General features: G+C 43.2%; 1 protein-coding gene across 4 annotated transcripts in view; it reads left to right on the top strand.

The window, feature by feature from the left end:
* The first annotated feature begins 422 nt into the window (after positions 1-422).
* Positions 423-16,237, top strand: part of BCL7A (BAF chromatin remodeling complex subunit BCL7A) — a 31,278-nt gene continuing 15,463 nt past the window's right edge. The window contains exons 1-4 of one of the 4 annotated variants that reach the window (XM_075834253.1): positions 423-638; positions 9,078-9,159; positions 10,436-10,498; positions 12,800-12,893. In XM_075834253.1, the coding sequence (XP_075690368.1) occupies positions 547-638; positions 9,078-9,159; positions 10,436-10,498; positions 12,800-12,893 (331 nt within the window). In that variant the 5' untranslated portion in view covers positions 423-546. Of the gene's footprint in view, positions 639-9,077; positions 9,160-10,435; positions 10,499-12,796; positions 12,894-16,237 lie in introns of all 4 variants that reach the window. The other 3 variants (XM_075834245.1, XM_075834269.1, XM_075834262.1) reach the window with 3 other exon arrangements.

Below are 16,237 nucleotides of genomic sequence, written 5' to 3'. Positions count from 1 at the left end.
TCCTTGACCTCCCATTTTGGCTGGAATGTCGATGGTCCGGTCGCTTGTAGGAACGATCCGACGTACGATTGATCAGCCACATTGTAGACGGACCTATGGTCAGCTTTAGACCGGCGATAAAATACTCTGGCCACCGATGCACGACCGCATTCATATGTGTTTTTCTAGACAAATCTAAAACTTTCCTTGTCCATACTCTTCCACATCCTTATCTGTGGTAGCCTACAACTGAATTATATAGCAACTTACAATAGAATTACAAAAGATGTAGGTTTTTCTTTACAGTTTACACCAGTATTTCTCCCCAACATCCCCCTAAGATATAGATGGAAAAAAACAGGGTGCAGAAGTGTTGCATTGTAATTGTGGGTGTGCAATGCTTCCCTTTCCCATCCCCCCGCTGCGAGTCCCGGCAGGCGAGACACTGCGCATGCGCGTTGTGCTGTGCTCGGCCGTATGTGAGTGTGTGTGAGAGAGCAAAGAAAGCTACAAGTAACCGGCGGCGACTCTTCCTCCTCTCCCCCTCCCTGATAACCCGCTGCAGCCATGTCGGGACGTTCGGTCAGAGCCGAGACACGAAGCCGAGCTAAAGATGACATCAAACGGGTTATGGCCGCCATTGAAAAAGTACGGAAATGGTAAGAAAAAGGACAACAAAGGAGAAATGGAGGGAGGTGACGGCAGCGGGGACGGACGCGGCGTGAGTGGAAAGCGGCGTTATGCGGACTGCTGAGCCTCCTAGAGCCCGCTTTACTATACAGTTTCTATAGGCGCTCCGAGCTCCCGCCAAAGCCGGCAGCCATGTCAGCTCAGTGAGAGCCGGCGAGAGAGAAGCCCCAGCCCATTGCGACCGCTCCGGTGCCTTCCCGCAGCGTCCTCCCCTGATGACTGCGGAGCGCTCCCTCTCTGCTCTTATTTATATCTCTTATCAGGGGCTCGTAGATTTCTTTTAAATTTAGCGCTTTGGCCCTGAGGCTCGGAGCTCCCTCCTCCCCCGTCCTCTTGTTCTGAAGAAAGATGAGGCAGGAGGAGGAAGTGCGGCTGCATGGCTGATCTCTCACACACGTATATAAAAGGAGCCCGATTTGGCCCTCACGTCTCCGGCTTTCAGGATCCGTGTTTACACGATCATCACACGTGTGCTATGGAGGAGGCTGCGGATTTTCACACGGGACGAGCGTCGTTTACACATTGATTTCATTACACAACCTTCCTTTGTCTTCCATCACACGGCGATCTAAGCGTGGATTGTGCGAAATCTTTAGACGTTTTTAAGCCACGGATGAGCGATCTGTGCAGCACTCGCATCTGCCTTACAAAGTTTCATCAACAGTATTTTCATTTGCTATTTATTGTGAAATGGACACCTTGGTCAGCCATACAGCAGCCAATGGGAAGCTGCTGTCTTATTGTGGGATGACCTTAAGGCTGCTTATTGGGCAGTCATTTAAATGGCCAAGAAGTTTCTACAGTGTTAAGAGACATCCGATCACTTTGGTTGGTGGTTTGCACAATAATTAAGCTTTTAGCCATTTAAAGAGCATTCCCACCTACCATAACTTAACTGTGTGTGTGTGTGTGTATATATATATATATATATATATATATATATGTGTGTGTGTGTTAAAAATGCAGATTCACTATCCACTCTGATTTCTTACTAGGGAAATTTGGCACTTCAGTATCTAAGGTATGAATGGGCCGCCTTTGTGGCAGCCATATTTGTCATTCTGCTTTTCCAGGACAATAAATCTTTTGCTAAGTTGTCCTATTGGGCTGTTTCAGGCCCTGTTCACATCATGTTTGTCATCTACGTTTAGCGTGTACAGCGGAAAACACCCTTTAAATGTGTCCATGTGGTTACATTAGCCCGATAAAGGCCAAAAGAACAACCTTTTGGCCGCTGTCTGGTATACTCCAAAAAGAAGGTATTGAATAGCGTAGTACACTATGCTATTCTCTACAACAGTATCTAGTAAAATAAATATACATATTTACAATGGGATATGTAAGTGTATGTATTAAACTTATACGTCGAAAAGGTCCAGTGATGTAACTGTCAGTTTATGGACCGTAATCACTGGAGCTTCCCTGGGCAGAGATAGACAGCCCGGACAGAGCATCAGGATTCAGAGAGGGGGAAGCCATTCCCAATGCTCTGACCAGGGACTTCAGCTACTTTAAAAGAAGTAAGGCCCTAATCACACAATTGCAGTAAAAACAGACCCCAAATTAACACGGGCTATTCACACGGCCAATTTTTTTGACGGCCCGGTAAACTGGGTTGTCAAAGAATGAAACATGCCCTATTTTGGGCCGTTCTCACGGCTGCACTGCTCCCATGGAAGTCAATGGGGCCGTTACTTGGATGTGATCCGAGTGACAGCCATGCTTTCTGCCACTCGCTCTCTCCTCACAGTGCGAAGTGCTTGTGAGGAGGAGCCTTTTTTTTTTTTTTTTTTTTTTGCTGTAGTTAGTGCCACAGCCCTTTTGTAGATAGCACCACCCCTCTCTGCCTTGTAGATGGCGCCACTAGCTCCCTATAGGAGTGTAATCCCAGAGGCGGGCGATTCAGCACCTAGCTCGAGCCCCTGACATCACTATCCATATATGGACAGTGGCATCAGGGGCAACTCCTGAAGCGGAATCCCCGGCCAGAGGGATTCCGCTCCTACAGGGAGCTACAGTGGCACTACCTACAAGGGGGGCTGTGTGGCACTATCTACAGGGGGCATCAACATCTGCGATTGCTGTCTGAATTGCCGAGAAATTGGCCACAGCTGTAGTACACGGTTCAATGGTTGAGGACATGGTAGCAAGTAAAAAATAGCAGAAAAGCCAGAAACCAATGAAAAGAAGCAGAGGGATCAGATCAAGCTCTCTATACTCTGAAAGCAAGAGCAAATGGTGATCATGTGACCTTCTTTGGGTGTTTTTAGTGGGTTGGGACCCAAAAAATGGACAAGTGAACTTCATCAGTTTTTAAAATGGACAGTGAAAAACAGATCCAAAGCGGGTCACAATCGGCCGTTAAAAATGGAAACCTGGCCCAGAACGGATGCAAAATGGCAGAGAGAAACTGACCAAAACAGCCGTTTTTATCGCCCGACACCCGGACCCTGTCGTGTGAATAGAGCCTTAGGCCCTATTCACATGACAGGGACTCTCGGCCATTCTTTGAATGGCCGCAGTAGGAACAATAGACCCCGAATGGGGCTATTCACTCGGCCGAAGCTGTGGCCGGGGATTGTGTTCCAGGAGAAGTCACTGTCCGTATATGGACAGTGACATCAGGGACTTCTCCTGGAGCTGTCCCCTACTCTTGCAGCGGAATCCCCGGCGCTGTGGCCAGTGATTCCGCTTCAGAAGTCCCTGACTTCATTGTCCATATATGGACTGTGGCGTCGGTGACTTTTGAAGCGGAATCACCGGTGATTCCGAACCAGGAGAAGTCCCTGACTACACTGTCCATATATGGACAGTAAAGTTAGGGACTTCTCCTGGAGCTGTCCCCTACAGGAAGGTAGGGGGGGTACCATCTATGGGGTGTGGTTATGTACAGGGGGTCTGTGTGGCACTACCAACAAGGGGGTCTGTGTGGCACTACCTACAGATGGCAGGGTGTGGCAGAAAATTTACAAATGAAATTCATCTGTTTTTAAAACGGACAGGAAAAAAACCTGAGGCAAAACGGGTCAAAATCGGCCATTAAAAATGGAAACACGGCCCGGAACAGAAACTGAATGGATGCAAAACACTCGGACCCTTTCATGTGACTAGAGCCTAAGTGGTGAGTCACGGGAAGAATTGGTGGTGGCAGGCAGAATTTCAATAGAGAACACTGCACCCTTTTAGGGATGAAGAGCCAGTGAGTGTCCCGCTCCCCCTCTTACTGGAGACGGACAGCGAGAACACTGCCCGCTTTGAAGCCCAGCTCCATCTTTGCACGGACATCGGCTTTAGGCTAGTCTGCCTGCAGCTTTTCTCTCTGCAGCTCCTGGTAGCGCCACAGTGCGGTGAGGTGTTCTATGAGTAGTTATCACCTCCTGTGTGTTGGTAGGAGGGGGATCGGTGACATGGTGATCAGCTGCTCCAGCCGTATTCACTGCAGGGAGATGACTCCGCTTTTCCCTCCGGGAGGTCCAGACTGCTGGTAGCACTTGGATGTATGAAGGGGCCACATTGCATTGGGGTCCACATACTGGGAATGCCGAAGCTGGGGCGCTGCAGTAAAGGATATCCCTCATGTCTTGGATGTGCAGCCTGCAGTCATGTAATAAGTGACCGGAGTGTCCCCAGGTGATTAACTGTCCATGTATGGACGGTGCTGGGCTGTTTAGGAAGAGAAACATCAGACACCAGGAGTGTCAGGGGTGAAGAATAAGAGGGGGGGGGGGGGAGAGAGAGAGGTCAGTGGACCAGAGGCGCTCGGGTGATCTCTGTGCCGCTTCGATTCTGATCGGCTCTTCTCGGAGCAGTATATGGGCTCAATAGAAAGTATGAGTTCGTACACTGCTCTCTCAGAAAGCCGTCCAGAAACTAAGCTGCACAGCGCTAACCCAACTGCTTCCACCGCTTCGATTCACTATGACATGTCAAAAGTTTTTGGTTTTTTTTTAAGTTTAATCACACTTTAATGGTGTGGTTTTTTTATTTTCCCGGTACAAATCTTCTTTAAAGAGGCTCTGTCACCAGATTTTGCAGCCCCTATCTGCTATTGCAGCAGATAGGCACTGCAATGTAGATTACAGTAACGTTTTTATTTTTAAAAAACGAGCATTTTTGGCCAAGTTATGACCATTTTTGTAGTTATGCAAATGAGGCTAGCAAAAGTCCAAGTGGGTGTGTTTAAAAGTAAAAGTCCAAGTGGGCGTGTATTATGTGCGTACATCGGGGCGTTTTTAATACTTTTTCTAGCTGGGCGCTCTGATAAGTATCATCCACTTCTCTTCAGAACGCCCAGCTTCTGGCAGTGCAGACACAGCCGTGTTCTCGAGAGATCACGCTGTGTCGTCACTCACAGGTCCTGCATCGTGTCAGACGAGCGAGGACACCGGCACCAGAGGCTACAGTTGATTCTGCATCAGCGTTTGCAGGTAAGTCGATGTAGCTACTTACCTGCAAACGCCGATGCTGCTGCAGAATCAACTGTAGCCTCTGGTGCCGGTGTCCTCGCTCGTCTGACACGATGCAGGACCTGTGAGTGACGACACAGCGTGATCTCTCGAGAACACGGCTGTGTCTGCACTGCCAGAAGCTGGGCGTTCTGAATAGAAGTGGATGATACTTCTCATCAGAGCGCCCAGCTAGTAAAAGTAGTAAACACGCCCCGATGTACGCACATAATACACGCCCACTTGGACTTTTACTTTTAAACACACTCACTTGGACTTTTGCAAGCCTCATTTGCATAAATACAAAAATGGTCATAACTTGGCCAAAAATGCTCGTTTTTTAAAAATAAAAACGTTACTGTAATCTACATTGCAGCGCCGATCTGTTGCAATAGCAGATGGGGGTTGCAAAATCTGGTGACAGAGCCTCTTTAAAGAGGCTCTGTCACCAGATTATAAGTGCCCTATATCCTACATAATGTGATCGGCACTGTAACGTAGATAACAGTGTTTTTTATTTTGAAAAACGATCATTTTTGACCAAGTTATAAACTATTTTAGATTTATGCTAATTTAGTTTCTTAAGACAACTGGGCGTGTTTTTACTTTTTACCAAGAAACTAATTAGCATAAATCTAAAATAGTTTATAACTTGGTCAAAAATTATCGTTTTTCAAAATAAAAAACACTTATCTACGTTACAGTGCCGATCAGATTATGTAGGAGACAGGGCATTTATAATCTGGTGACAGAGCCTCTAACAATTTAAAGAGGCTCTGTCACCAGATTATAAGTGCCCTATCTCCTACATAAGGTGATTGGCGCTGTAATGTAGGTGACAGTAATGCTTTTTATTTCGAAAAATGATCTATTTTAAACCACGTTATGAGCGATTTTTAGCTTTATGCTAATGAGTTTCTTAATGCCCAAGTGGGCGTGTTTTTACTTTAGACCAAGGGAGCGTTGTACAGAGGAGTGTATGACGCTGACCAATCAGCGTCATGCACTCCTCTCTATTCATTTATACTGCACTAGCGATATAGTTATATCACTATGTGCAGCTACATACACAAACACTAACATGACTTTAGTGTCCTGACAATGAATATACATCACTACTAGCCTGGACGTGATGTTTATTCAGAATCCTGACACGTCTGTAGCGTCTCTGTGAGATTTACAGCAAGGCAAACGTAATCTCGCGAGATTACGATGTAATTTGTCATTTCAAACGAGATTACGCTTTCCTTGCTGGAATCTCACAGAAAAGATTCAGAAGTGTCAGGATTCTGAGTACACATGACGTCCAGGCTGGATTTCATGTGTATTCATTATCAGGACACTGTAGTAATGTTAGGGTTTGTGTATGTAGCTGCACATAGTGATATAACTATATCGCTAGTGCAGTGTAAATGAATGGAGAGAAGTGCATGACGCTGATTGGTCAGCGTCATACACTCCTCTGTACAACGCCCACTTGGTCTAAAGTAAAACACGCCCACTTGGGCATTAAGGAACTCATTAGCATAAAGCTAAAAATCGCTCAAAGTGGTTTAAAATAGATTGTTTTTCTAAATAAAAAGCATTACTGTCACCTACATTACAGCGCCAATCACGTTATATAGGAGATAGGGCACTTATAATGTGGTGACTTTAAGGGGGTTTTCCCATCAGGGACATATTTATGACATTCCGTGGATGTCAGATAGGTCCAGGTCTCCGAGGTGGGACTCGCATCTATCTCTAAACCCCGTTCTACCGCTCTGTGTTCCCGCTGAAGCGTGTGATTTCCGACCATGTCAGATGAAAACAATGTAGCTAGCTGAGCTTCTGTTTCCGTAACTCCCATAGTAGTGAATGGTAGTTACGGAAACAGCGTAGCATGCGAGCTACGCTTTATCTGTAACTGCCATTCACCTCTATGGGACTTACGGAAACAGCGTAGCTCAGAGAGCTGCGCTGTTTTCTTCTTTATATGGTCGGAAATCACAAGCATCAGCGGGAACATAGAAAGCTAGAACAGGGTTTAGGGGGCCCCGTTGTAGAGATAGGTGGGACCTGCATCTATCTGACATTTATGGCATATTCATTGGATATGTCATAAATGTCCCTTATGCAAAAACTCTTACGGCCACGGCCTAGTTTAGGTTCTCTTTAAAGAGGCTCTGTCACCACATTATAAGTGCCCTATCTCCTACATAAGGAGATGGGCGCTATAATGTAGGTGACAGTAATGCTTTTCATTTAGAAAAACTATCTATTTTAAACCACTTTATGAGCGATTTTTTTTTAGCTTTATGCTAATGAGTTTCTTAATGCCCAAGTGGGCGTGTTTTACTTTAGACCAAGTAGGCGTTGTACAGAGGAGTGTATGACGCTGACCAGTCAGCGCCATGCACTTCTCTCCATTCATTTACACTGCACTAGCGATATAGTTATGACCTTATGTGCAGCCACATACACAAGCACTAACATTACTGTAGTGTCCTTATAATGAATATACATCACTACCAGCCTGGACGTGATGTGTATTCAGAATCCTGACACTTCTGAATCTTCTCTGTGAGATTCCAGCAGGGCAAGCGTAATCTCGTTTGAAATGACAGGTTACATCGTAATCTCGCGAGATTACGTTTGCCTTGCTGGAATCTCACAGAAAAGATTCAGAAGTGTCAGTATTCTGAGTACACATGACGTCCAGGCTGGTAGTGATGTATATTCATTATCAGGACACTGCAGTAATGTTAGTGTTTGTGTATGTAGCTGCACATAACGATATAACTATATCGCTAGTGCAGTGTAAATGAATGGAGAGAAGTGTATGAAGCTGATTGGTCAGAGTCATACACTCCTCTGTACAACGCCCACTTGGTCTAAAGTAAAACACGCCCACTTGGGCATTAAGAAACATTAGCATAAAGCTAAAAATCGCTCTTAGGCCTGGTTTACACGAGTGTGTGTGTGTTTTGCGCACACAAAAAACGCGGCATTTGGCGTGCGCAAAAGGCACTAAACAGCTCTGTATGTCATCAGCATATGATGCGCGGCTGCGAGATTTTCACGCAGCCGCCATCATTATGACACTCCGTTTGGATGTTTGTAAACAGAAAAGCACGTGGTGCTTTTCTGTTTATATTCAGAGTTTGACAGCTGTTGCGCGTATCACGCTGTTCGCACGGAAGTGCTTCCGTGCGACCTACGTGATTTTCACGCACCCATTGACTTCAATGGGTGCGTGATGCGCGAACAGCGCACAAATATAGGACATGTCGTGAGTTTTTTTCAGCGGAAACACGCTGAGCAAAAATCACGGACTGTCTGCATGCCCCCATAGACTTACATAGGTCCGTACGACACGCGTGAAAAGCACGCGCGTCGCACGGACGTATATCACGCTCGTGTAAACGAGGCCTTAAAGTGGTTTAAAATAGATCGTTTTTCGAAATAAAAAGCATTGCTGTCACCTACATTATAGCGCCGATCTCCTTATATAGGAGACAGGGCACTTATAATGTGGTGACAGAGACCCTTTAAGGTCCTTCACCTGCCCACACATGTGCAGCATGTAATAGGCAGGGCTTCACAAACACTGTCTCACGTGAAATAATTTTTCTAACTTCCTCCGTGATTTCCATATCGGTGCCGTTCTATTTGGCGCCCAATATGTAAATAAGCCCCTGAACTGTCAATGGGGCGTTTTCTATCTAAATGGCAAGGGGGCGTGATGTCTTCGCTCTGACACTGTCCAATCAGCTACGGACAGTGTCAGGGAGGACTGCCCTGTGTTCCCTCCCGCGAGAACACACACAGACTGAGAGAGCGCTCTCTGCAGAACCACCAGTGTTGTACCTTCCTGATGTGACTATGATATTGAAAGTAATCCGGAGTATGCAGTTATGACGTATGTGAGATGCCCTTATAGTATCAAGTAGCCACACATTTATTTTCGGTTTTATTTTCCAGGGAAAAGAAATGGGTAACTGTTGGCGATACCTCTCTAAGGATTTACAAGTGGGTGCCGGTTGCTGAGCCGAAAACGGATGATGTAAGATTTTATTTAGACAATAAATTAAAGATTGACATTTCTAGTTTTTTTTTAAATTGTATTTATTTATTTTTTAATTGACTTGTATGCTATCCAAATGGACATATTTGTATGTCTAACAAATTACTGAAAAAGTATATTCATTTAAAATCGATGAACAGGCCATCCTTACTCATAAGGGCGGGTACGCGCACCACCTCCCAACAGGACGCAGACAAAACACAATTCTAATCTCCCTCTACGTAGCATTGTGTTTTGTCTGCGTCCTGTTGGGCGGTGGTGTGCGTACCCGCCCTTATGAGCAAGTATGGCCTGTTCAGTGATTTTATATTTGTATGTCTAGCCGCATTGTATCAAGAAAAGCACACAAAAAAATGGCGACGGCACATGCGAACATCGTCACCTAAACCGCTAAATGTAAATAAGTATGCATTACATGCTAAATCTACTTACAATAGGGAGGTTCTTTTGTGCACATTTTGATCAAAAAGTGTGTGTGTGTATGTATGTGTGTGTGTGTGTATATATATATATATATATATATATATATTCACATGCATAACCTGTAAATAAAAAACGAATACGACTGTTATTCTTGCATTGTGACTAAAAAAATGGTTCATTTTTTATTTTATTTTTTTCTCCCTGGAGCAGAATGAGGAATGGAAGAAGCCTTTTCTGTATAGAGCAGGATATTTGCCTTATTGTTTTGCTTAATATGGCTATATTTTATGCTGAAAAATGCAACTCTTACTTCTGGGTTTCCCTACAGATTAAAGATATTTATGGGGGTTCCAGCATCGGCAAACCCTTTGATCTGCTACTTGTCAGCCAAATGCTTTAAAAGGGAATCTTCCAAAGTGAACAATGCTTTTTAATCTATTAATAGAACATGCCCTCGTCAGCTGGCGTTTGTGCCCGCACTATTTAATGTCTGCATTCCTTTTAATTCTTCTACAATGCCAAAACAGTGCCTTACAATTAGCCAGGCCAACCTGATCTATTCACACACTAACAAAAATGCTTGCTGCCATGTTGGAAAATGATATTGCCCCATCTTGGTTGCTCTGTGAAGAAATGAAAGGGGATTGTATATCGTGACAACAAGGTTGACAAAATTCGTAGTGTTTACTAGAAAAGTGAATTAACTTGTGAACGTTATTCTGCAGGATGGGAACTGGTCTCACTTTAGGGGGTAACATTTTATTTTATGCACATCAATTGCACTAGAATTCTACACCCAGTCACTTATTTCTGTACATTTCTTTCCCTTCAGATTGAGTTGAAAGTGACAGATGAGAATTCGGGACTTCTGAGGCGACCAAAACCCTGTGGAAAAGTCAGATACTGTCTTTTCTACTATTGTGTGTTTTTAATGTTGCAGGGAGTGGGTTCATCACTAACAAACAAGCATGATGGTTTATTTACTACTTTGACACTAACTGTTGGATTTGCTGATTTATTAATGATGAAAGCTCAAGTTCTAGTTAAAATAAACCAACCTAGTATTCTTAGATGTACTGCATCTTTATGTCATTTTAAATGTGACCTAAAAAAGGTCATGTAACTTAAGTTATTTGTGGTCCTATAAACTTCGGCATTATGTTGCTAAATGCCGATATATTGAAAAAACAATGTGGATAATGGCCTTATTGTGATCGCAATTTCTTCACATGAAATGATGCATTTGTAGTCTAGTATTTCAGCTTTCATCACTCCTTTACGTAGATTTATTTCATTAAAGGCTATGTACACCTTTGAAAACGTTGTTTTCTTTAAATAAAAATGTCAGTTTTATTGGTGCATCTTTCAAAATACTTTTTATTAAAAATTATTTTAACTTTTTGAGATATAGCTGCTTTGTATTCTGTATACATAGCAGCTGTATCGTGCGCGAAGACCTGAATCTGCAGGACGGACGGGTGCAGGGTCAGCGGAAGACACACAGGATCCACCTGTAACCTATCAGATCTAAGTTCCGAACTTGGATATGATCGGTAACCGCTCGATCACGCAGAACCCCTGTCACTGAATCAGTCAGTCCCGCAGACCTGCTAGATACAGCTGCTCTGTATACAGGATACAAAGCTGCTGTATCTCAAAAAGTAAAAATTATTTTTATTAAAAATTGCTTTTGAAGTTGTACATAGCCTTTAAAGGCTTCCTAGACATAAAAAAAAACTGCCCCATAGGTAGCAGTCGGGACAAGTGCCACTTTCTAATATGACTAGTGCTGTTGCTTTGCAGCACTTGGGTCCTGGTTTAGAATCCAATCTCGGACTCTTCATCAACACACGCCAAAAAAACATACTAATGTATTCATTGTTTTCCTAGGGCATCAGCCCTATTTTGTGTGGCTGAGAAAGGAACATTATATTGTGAGCCTCATTGGGGACCGGGGCTAATTTAAATGGTGACAACCTGTTCAGTGCTGCAGGTTATGTTGGCACTATATAGAGAACGGAAAATAAATATGCACCCTGTCCTAAATATGCCTTCTTGGGGATCTGTGGTAGGGCTGCAGTGCAAAAGCATCTGTTTTATATTCTCGATACTTGTGCGCATAGATCACTTTGTGGACATGCTCTTATTTGCACCACAGCCCCCTACCCCTGAGAAGTCCAGCGATAGGTGCAAAAAGAAGGAACAAGTTGCATATTAGAAAATGGTATCTGTCTGGATTGCTGCTCATGGAGCTCCTTTTCTCTCTATTAAAGTGCGGAATCTAATTGACATGTTGTGCAGTCACAATATTACATTTACTTTATAAGACCGCATTTCAGGAAACTCTAGATTGCTGCATTTTTTTTTCAATCTGTAATGGATATCCAAAATGTAATTTGTTCTGTCACTTTGTCTTAATTCTTTTTTTTTTTTACTACGGTTACCCAATAGTCAAATAGAAATTTATTTAGCATCTTACACACTTGGCCATCCCGCATAAAACCGTTACCGCGAAAGATGTTGTTTCTAATTGCAAATGGTTTGATCAGATTTTCAAACTTGCTATGGAAACTTTGAAATGCCTATGAGGTCAGGGGGCCCTAGGTGGTGATATTGCTGGAACATTTGTCGCAGAAATGAAACACATGCGAGTCAATATCAGTCTGCAAGTGAGAACTGGGTATTGGTAAGACCATCTGTTCTGTATCTCCGTCTCTATATAGTGTGGCATCACTATTTACAACCGAGTATTCGAATAAAAATTAGGGTTTACTGCTAGGAAATTGTTTTAATCACGGTCTATGGTGTTGACATTTAACATTACAGTTTCTGATTTTCTGCAAAGTATATACAAGTGCTTTTATTTGATAGGTTTTTCAACAGTTCAAGAAAATCAACTTACTATTTTATTATTTATTGTATTAATGCCTATGGAAGGGCTTACTGTGTAATGTAAAGATTGCAGGCTTAAAATACTAACTAATCTACACTTGTATATATTTGCTCACAGGGTGATCTATGCCTGGATAGTTTCTATTTAATTCCTTTTTCTTTTCCTCTTAACTCCTTTTGGATTTTCCTCGTTTGCGGTTTGAGATAGGTTGACATTTGTGAAAGATGTTGTTTTTTTGTTTTTTTTTTGTTTGTTTTCTTTTTTAAATATTGTGATGTTTTTTGTTTTCTTTCCATTCAGAAGACTAAGAACAAAAAGAAAACAAAAGATGAGAAATGTGGTTCAGAACTGACCACCCCAGAAAATAGCTCTTCCCCAGGGATGATGGACATGCATGGTGGGTACTGGGCTGTAAATGGTGCTATAAATAATGTGATTAAATGGTGTAAACACTGGATTTTCTGCAACTGATTCATTGCGTATTACAGTAGCAGCAGTGTGGGTGAGATTCCAACAAATCTCACCCCCAAAAAGCGGCCAAAAAAACCGCACATAAATTGACCTGCGGTGCGGTTTCTTCAGCCGCAGAATGTCAATTGCTGCGGAATCGCTGCTCTACTGTTGCGGGTTTTCCCCATTGAATTCAATAGGGTGCTTATGGGTGCAGCAGTCACAGGGCTTGCAACGTCCTCCCAGGAGGCCGGACCACGCACAGAAGAGAGGAAGGGGGTAAGTATTCATAGGTTGTTTTTTCCGGCGCTGCTTTCTGCAGCAGAAATTCCGCACTAATAAATGCACCACAATATGGTGCAGATTTTCGGACGGCATTCCCTGCGGTGTTCAGGGCGGATACGCTGTGCAGCTTGACGCAGCATATCCGCCCTGAACACCCTTAAACTGGATTGGAAAGTAAGAAGCGACTATATTGTCAGCTGCCAAAAGATCAAGGAGTCTGATGTCCAGAGCCCCCTCCCCAGCAGTTTGGATTAGTAACAGAACCAAGGGGGCACATGGAAGCAACAAACACTGCAAATTACTTCTAAGGGTATGTGCACACACACTAATTACGTCCGTAAGTGACGGACGTATTTCGGCCGCAAGTTCCGGACCGAACTCAGTGCAGGGAGCCGGGCTCCTAGCATCATACTTATGTACGATGCTAGGAGTCTCTGCCCCGCTGCAGGACAACTGTCCCGTACTGTAATCATGTTTTCAGTACGTGACAGTTGTCCTGCAGCGAGGCAGGGACTCCTAGCATCGTACATAAGTATGATGCTAGGAGCCCGGCTCCCTGCACTGTGTTCGGTCCGGGACTTGCGGCCGAAATACGTCCGTCACTTACGGACGTAATTAGTGTGTGTGCACATACCCTAAATCTGCTATTAACAGCGTTTCTTTCGTTTTGCTATGATTCATGGGATAACCCCTTTTAAAGCCTTAATTATCCATTAAAGTGTATTAAATAAAAACAAGCGCGCAGTAGTAATATATGCAGTGTCATCTCTGCATTCTGAAAACTCACATTTTTTTTTTTTTGGGGGTAAATATAATATATTGAATAACTTTTATGAATTTTAGGTGAGGAATGGAAAAAAAAACAAAATTTCTCCGTTCCCCATGCAGTATAAATTACATAGTAAGGCCCCATGCACACGACCGTAAAATCGTCCGCAATTACGGTCCATAATTACAGGTTCATTCAGTTTTATTGCCCGCGTACACCTTTCCGTATCGCTATGGATGGGTGTCCGTGCCCACAGAACTGCCGGGAATCATGGAGCATGTCCGTTTTTTTCATGTTTTACGGGCCGTGCTCCCATACTTTGTATTCGAGCACAGCCAGAAAATGCGGGCGGCCGTCTGCAGCTAGCTGTGATTTACGGGCACGGACGTGTGCATGGGGACTAACTTAATTCGGTGTTACTAAAATTTGGTTATTTTATGTTTTACTACTTTGGCATTGTAAATTTGTTTTTTTGTCGTGCATTCCAAAAGCCATAATGTGTACAATTTTTCCATCAACCTTTTGAGGGCTTCTTCTTCTTTTCTTTTTTTTTTTTTTTTTTCGAAAGAGGTTCTCCAACTAAATGTATAAGATAATTTGTAATATTTTACTAAATTAAAAAGAGCAAAGAGTTGTCAAGCCTCCTTGCCTCTTTTCTAGTCTCCGCTCAGTGCTAGTTCTGGGTAATTTGAGGCAGGTTGGTTGCTAAGGCTGTAGCTGTGAGGCAGTTCATGCCTGGCAACCAGTCTCTCTGAAATAACTGTTCAGTGTAAAGCTGTATTGTCACTGTGCTGACAGCAGAGACTGAGAACAGCTACTTGGCAGCAGTCAGCCATGTCATTCCACATCTGAGCCTGAGTGTTAGTTGAAGATGCTCTTTCATACGGAATAACATTTTATGTAGCCTAGTGATAGGACTGGATTTTTGGGATTTCCGTCTATCTTCTGAAGAGCGGTTTGTATCACTATTTTCCATGCCATCCATGGTTAACTGTTCATAAGGCAGGGGGGTTACTACAGCAGTTCAAGAACTGTGCATTTGTGCTGTGTAAGTCGATAGTAAGGATCTCAGAGGAATAAGTCCGGAGTATACCTCCGGCGTATGCCACTGTATAGCCATGCAGTAGTTTATATCTCTCATTGGCCACAATGTTCAATATTCTTTCCACTGAATAGGAAAAAGTATGCATGTCACCATTAACTGGTTGCCGACACAGGACGAGAATGCTCGTCCTCCTCGGCGAGTACTTGGCGCATTAGGACGAGTATTCTCGTCCTGTGTGACAGCCGTCTCTGCAGGCGATCGAGAGCGGGGCAACGGCTGTAATACACAGCCACGGCCCCGCTCTGACAGCGGAGAGGAGAGAAACATCTTCTCTCCGCCGTTAACCCTTTGAACGCCGCGATGAAAGCAGATCGCGGCGTTCAAAGAGGGGGGACTGCACATTGATCGCGTCACAGAAAATAACTGACGCGATCAAAGCCCACAACTCATATGGCCAGACAGCCCAGGGTCCATTGAAGGACCCCAGGGCTGTCTGAACTTATTTCCTGTTGTTAGCGCATACTGAGGTATGCCCTAACAACTGCCTGTGTACAATCAGTAACAGGCTAATGTACTAGAATATAGATCTATGCCAGTACATTACAGTTACAAAATCAAAATGATAAATCCCTTTATGGGATTAAAAAAAAAAAGTTAAATGAATGTAAAAAAAAAATAATGATAAATAAATAAAAAGTAAAAAAAAAAAAATACACAAACACTATTTTAAAATAGTACCAAAACATGAAACAAATATAGACATATTTGGTATTACCACGACCGTAAAAACCTGTACAACAAATGTATAACATTATTTATGATCGGTGTATGGTGTAAAAAAAAAATCAATATTAAAACTGCTGCGGAACTGCTTTTTTTTTCTTCCTTTTCGCCATAATAAAAATGTATAGAAATTAAACGATAATGTATTTGTACCAAAAAATGGTACCTACATAAAGTACAACTCGTCCCGCAAAAAACAGTCTCATACAACTACGTCGTACAAAAAATAAGAGTTATGTGCGTCGGGATGCAAAGAGGGAAATCTGAAAAAATTGCTCTGTCCTCAAGACCAAAATTGGCCGTGTCCTTAAGGGGTTAAAGGGAATGTGTCACGAATTAAAAGTTGTTTTTTTTTTTTTTAGTAAGTTTACTTTTTATTATATTTTGTATAGGTTTTCTTGCTGTATCT

The sequence above is a fragment of the Rhinoderma darwinii genome, chromosome 1, assembly GCF_050947455.1.
Source record: "Rhinoderma darwinii isolate aRhiDar2 chromosome 1, aRhiDar2.hap1, whole genome shotgun sequence".
Classification (NCBI taxonomy): domain Eukaryota; kingdom Metazoa; phylum Chordata; class Amphibia; order Anura; family Rhinodermatidae; genus Rhinoderma; species Rhinoderma darwinii.
This window is presented reverse-complemented; position numbering and strand designations above follow the sequence as displayed.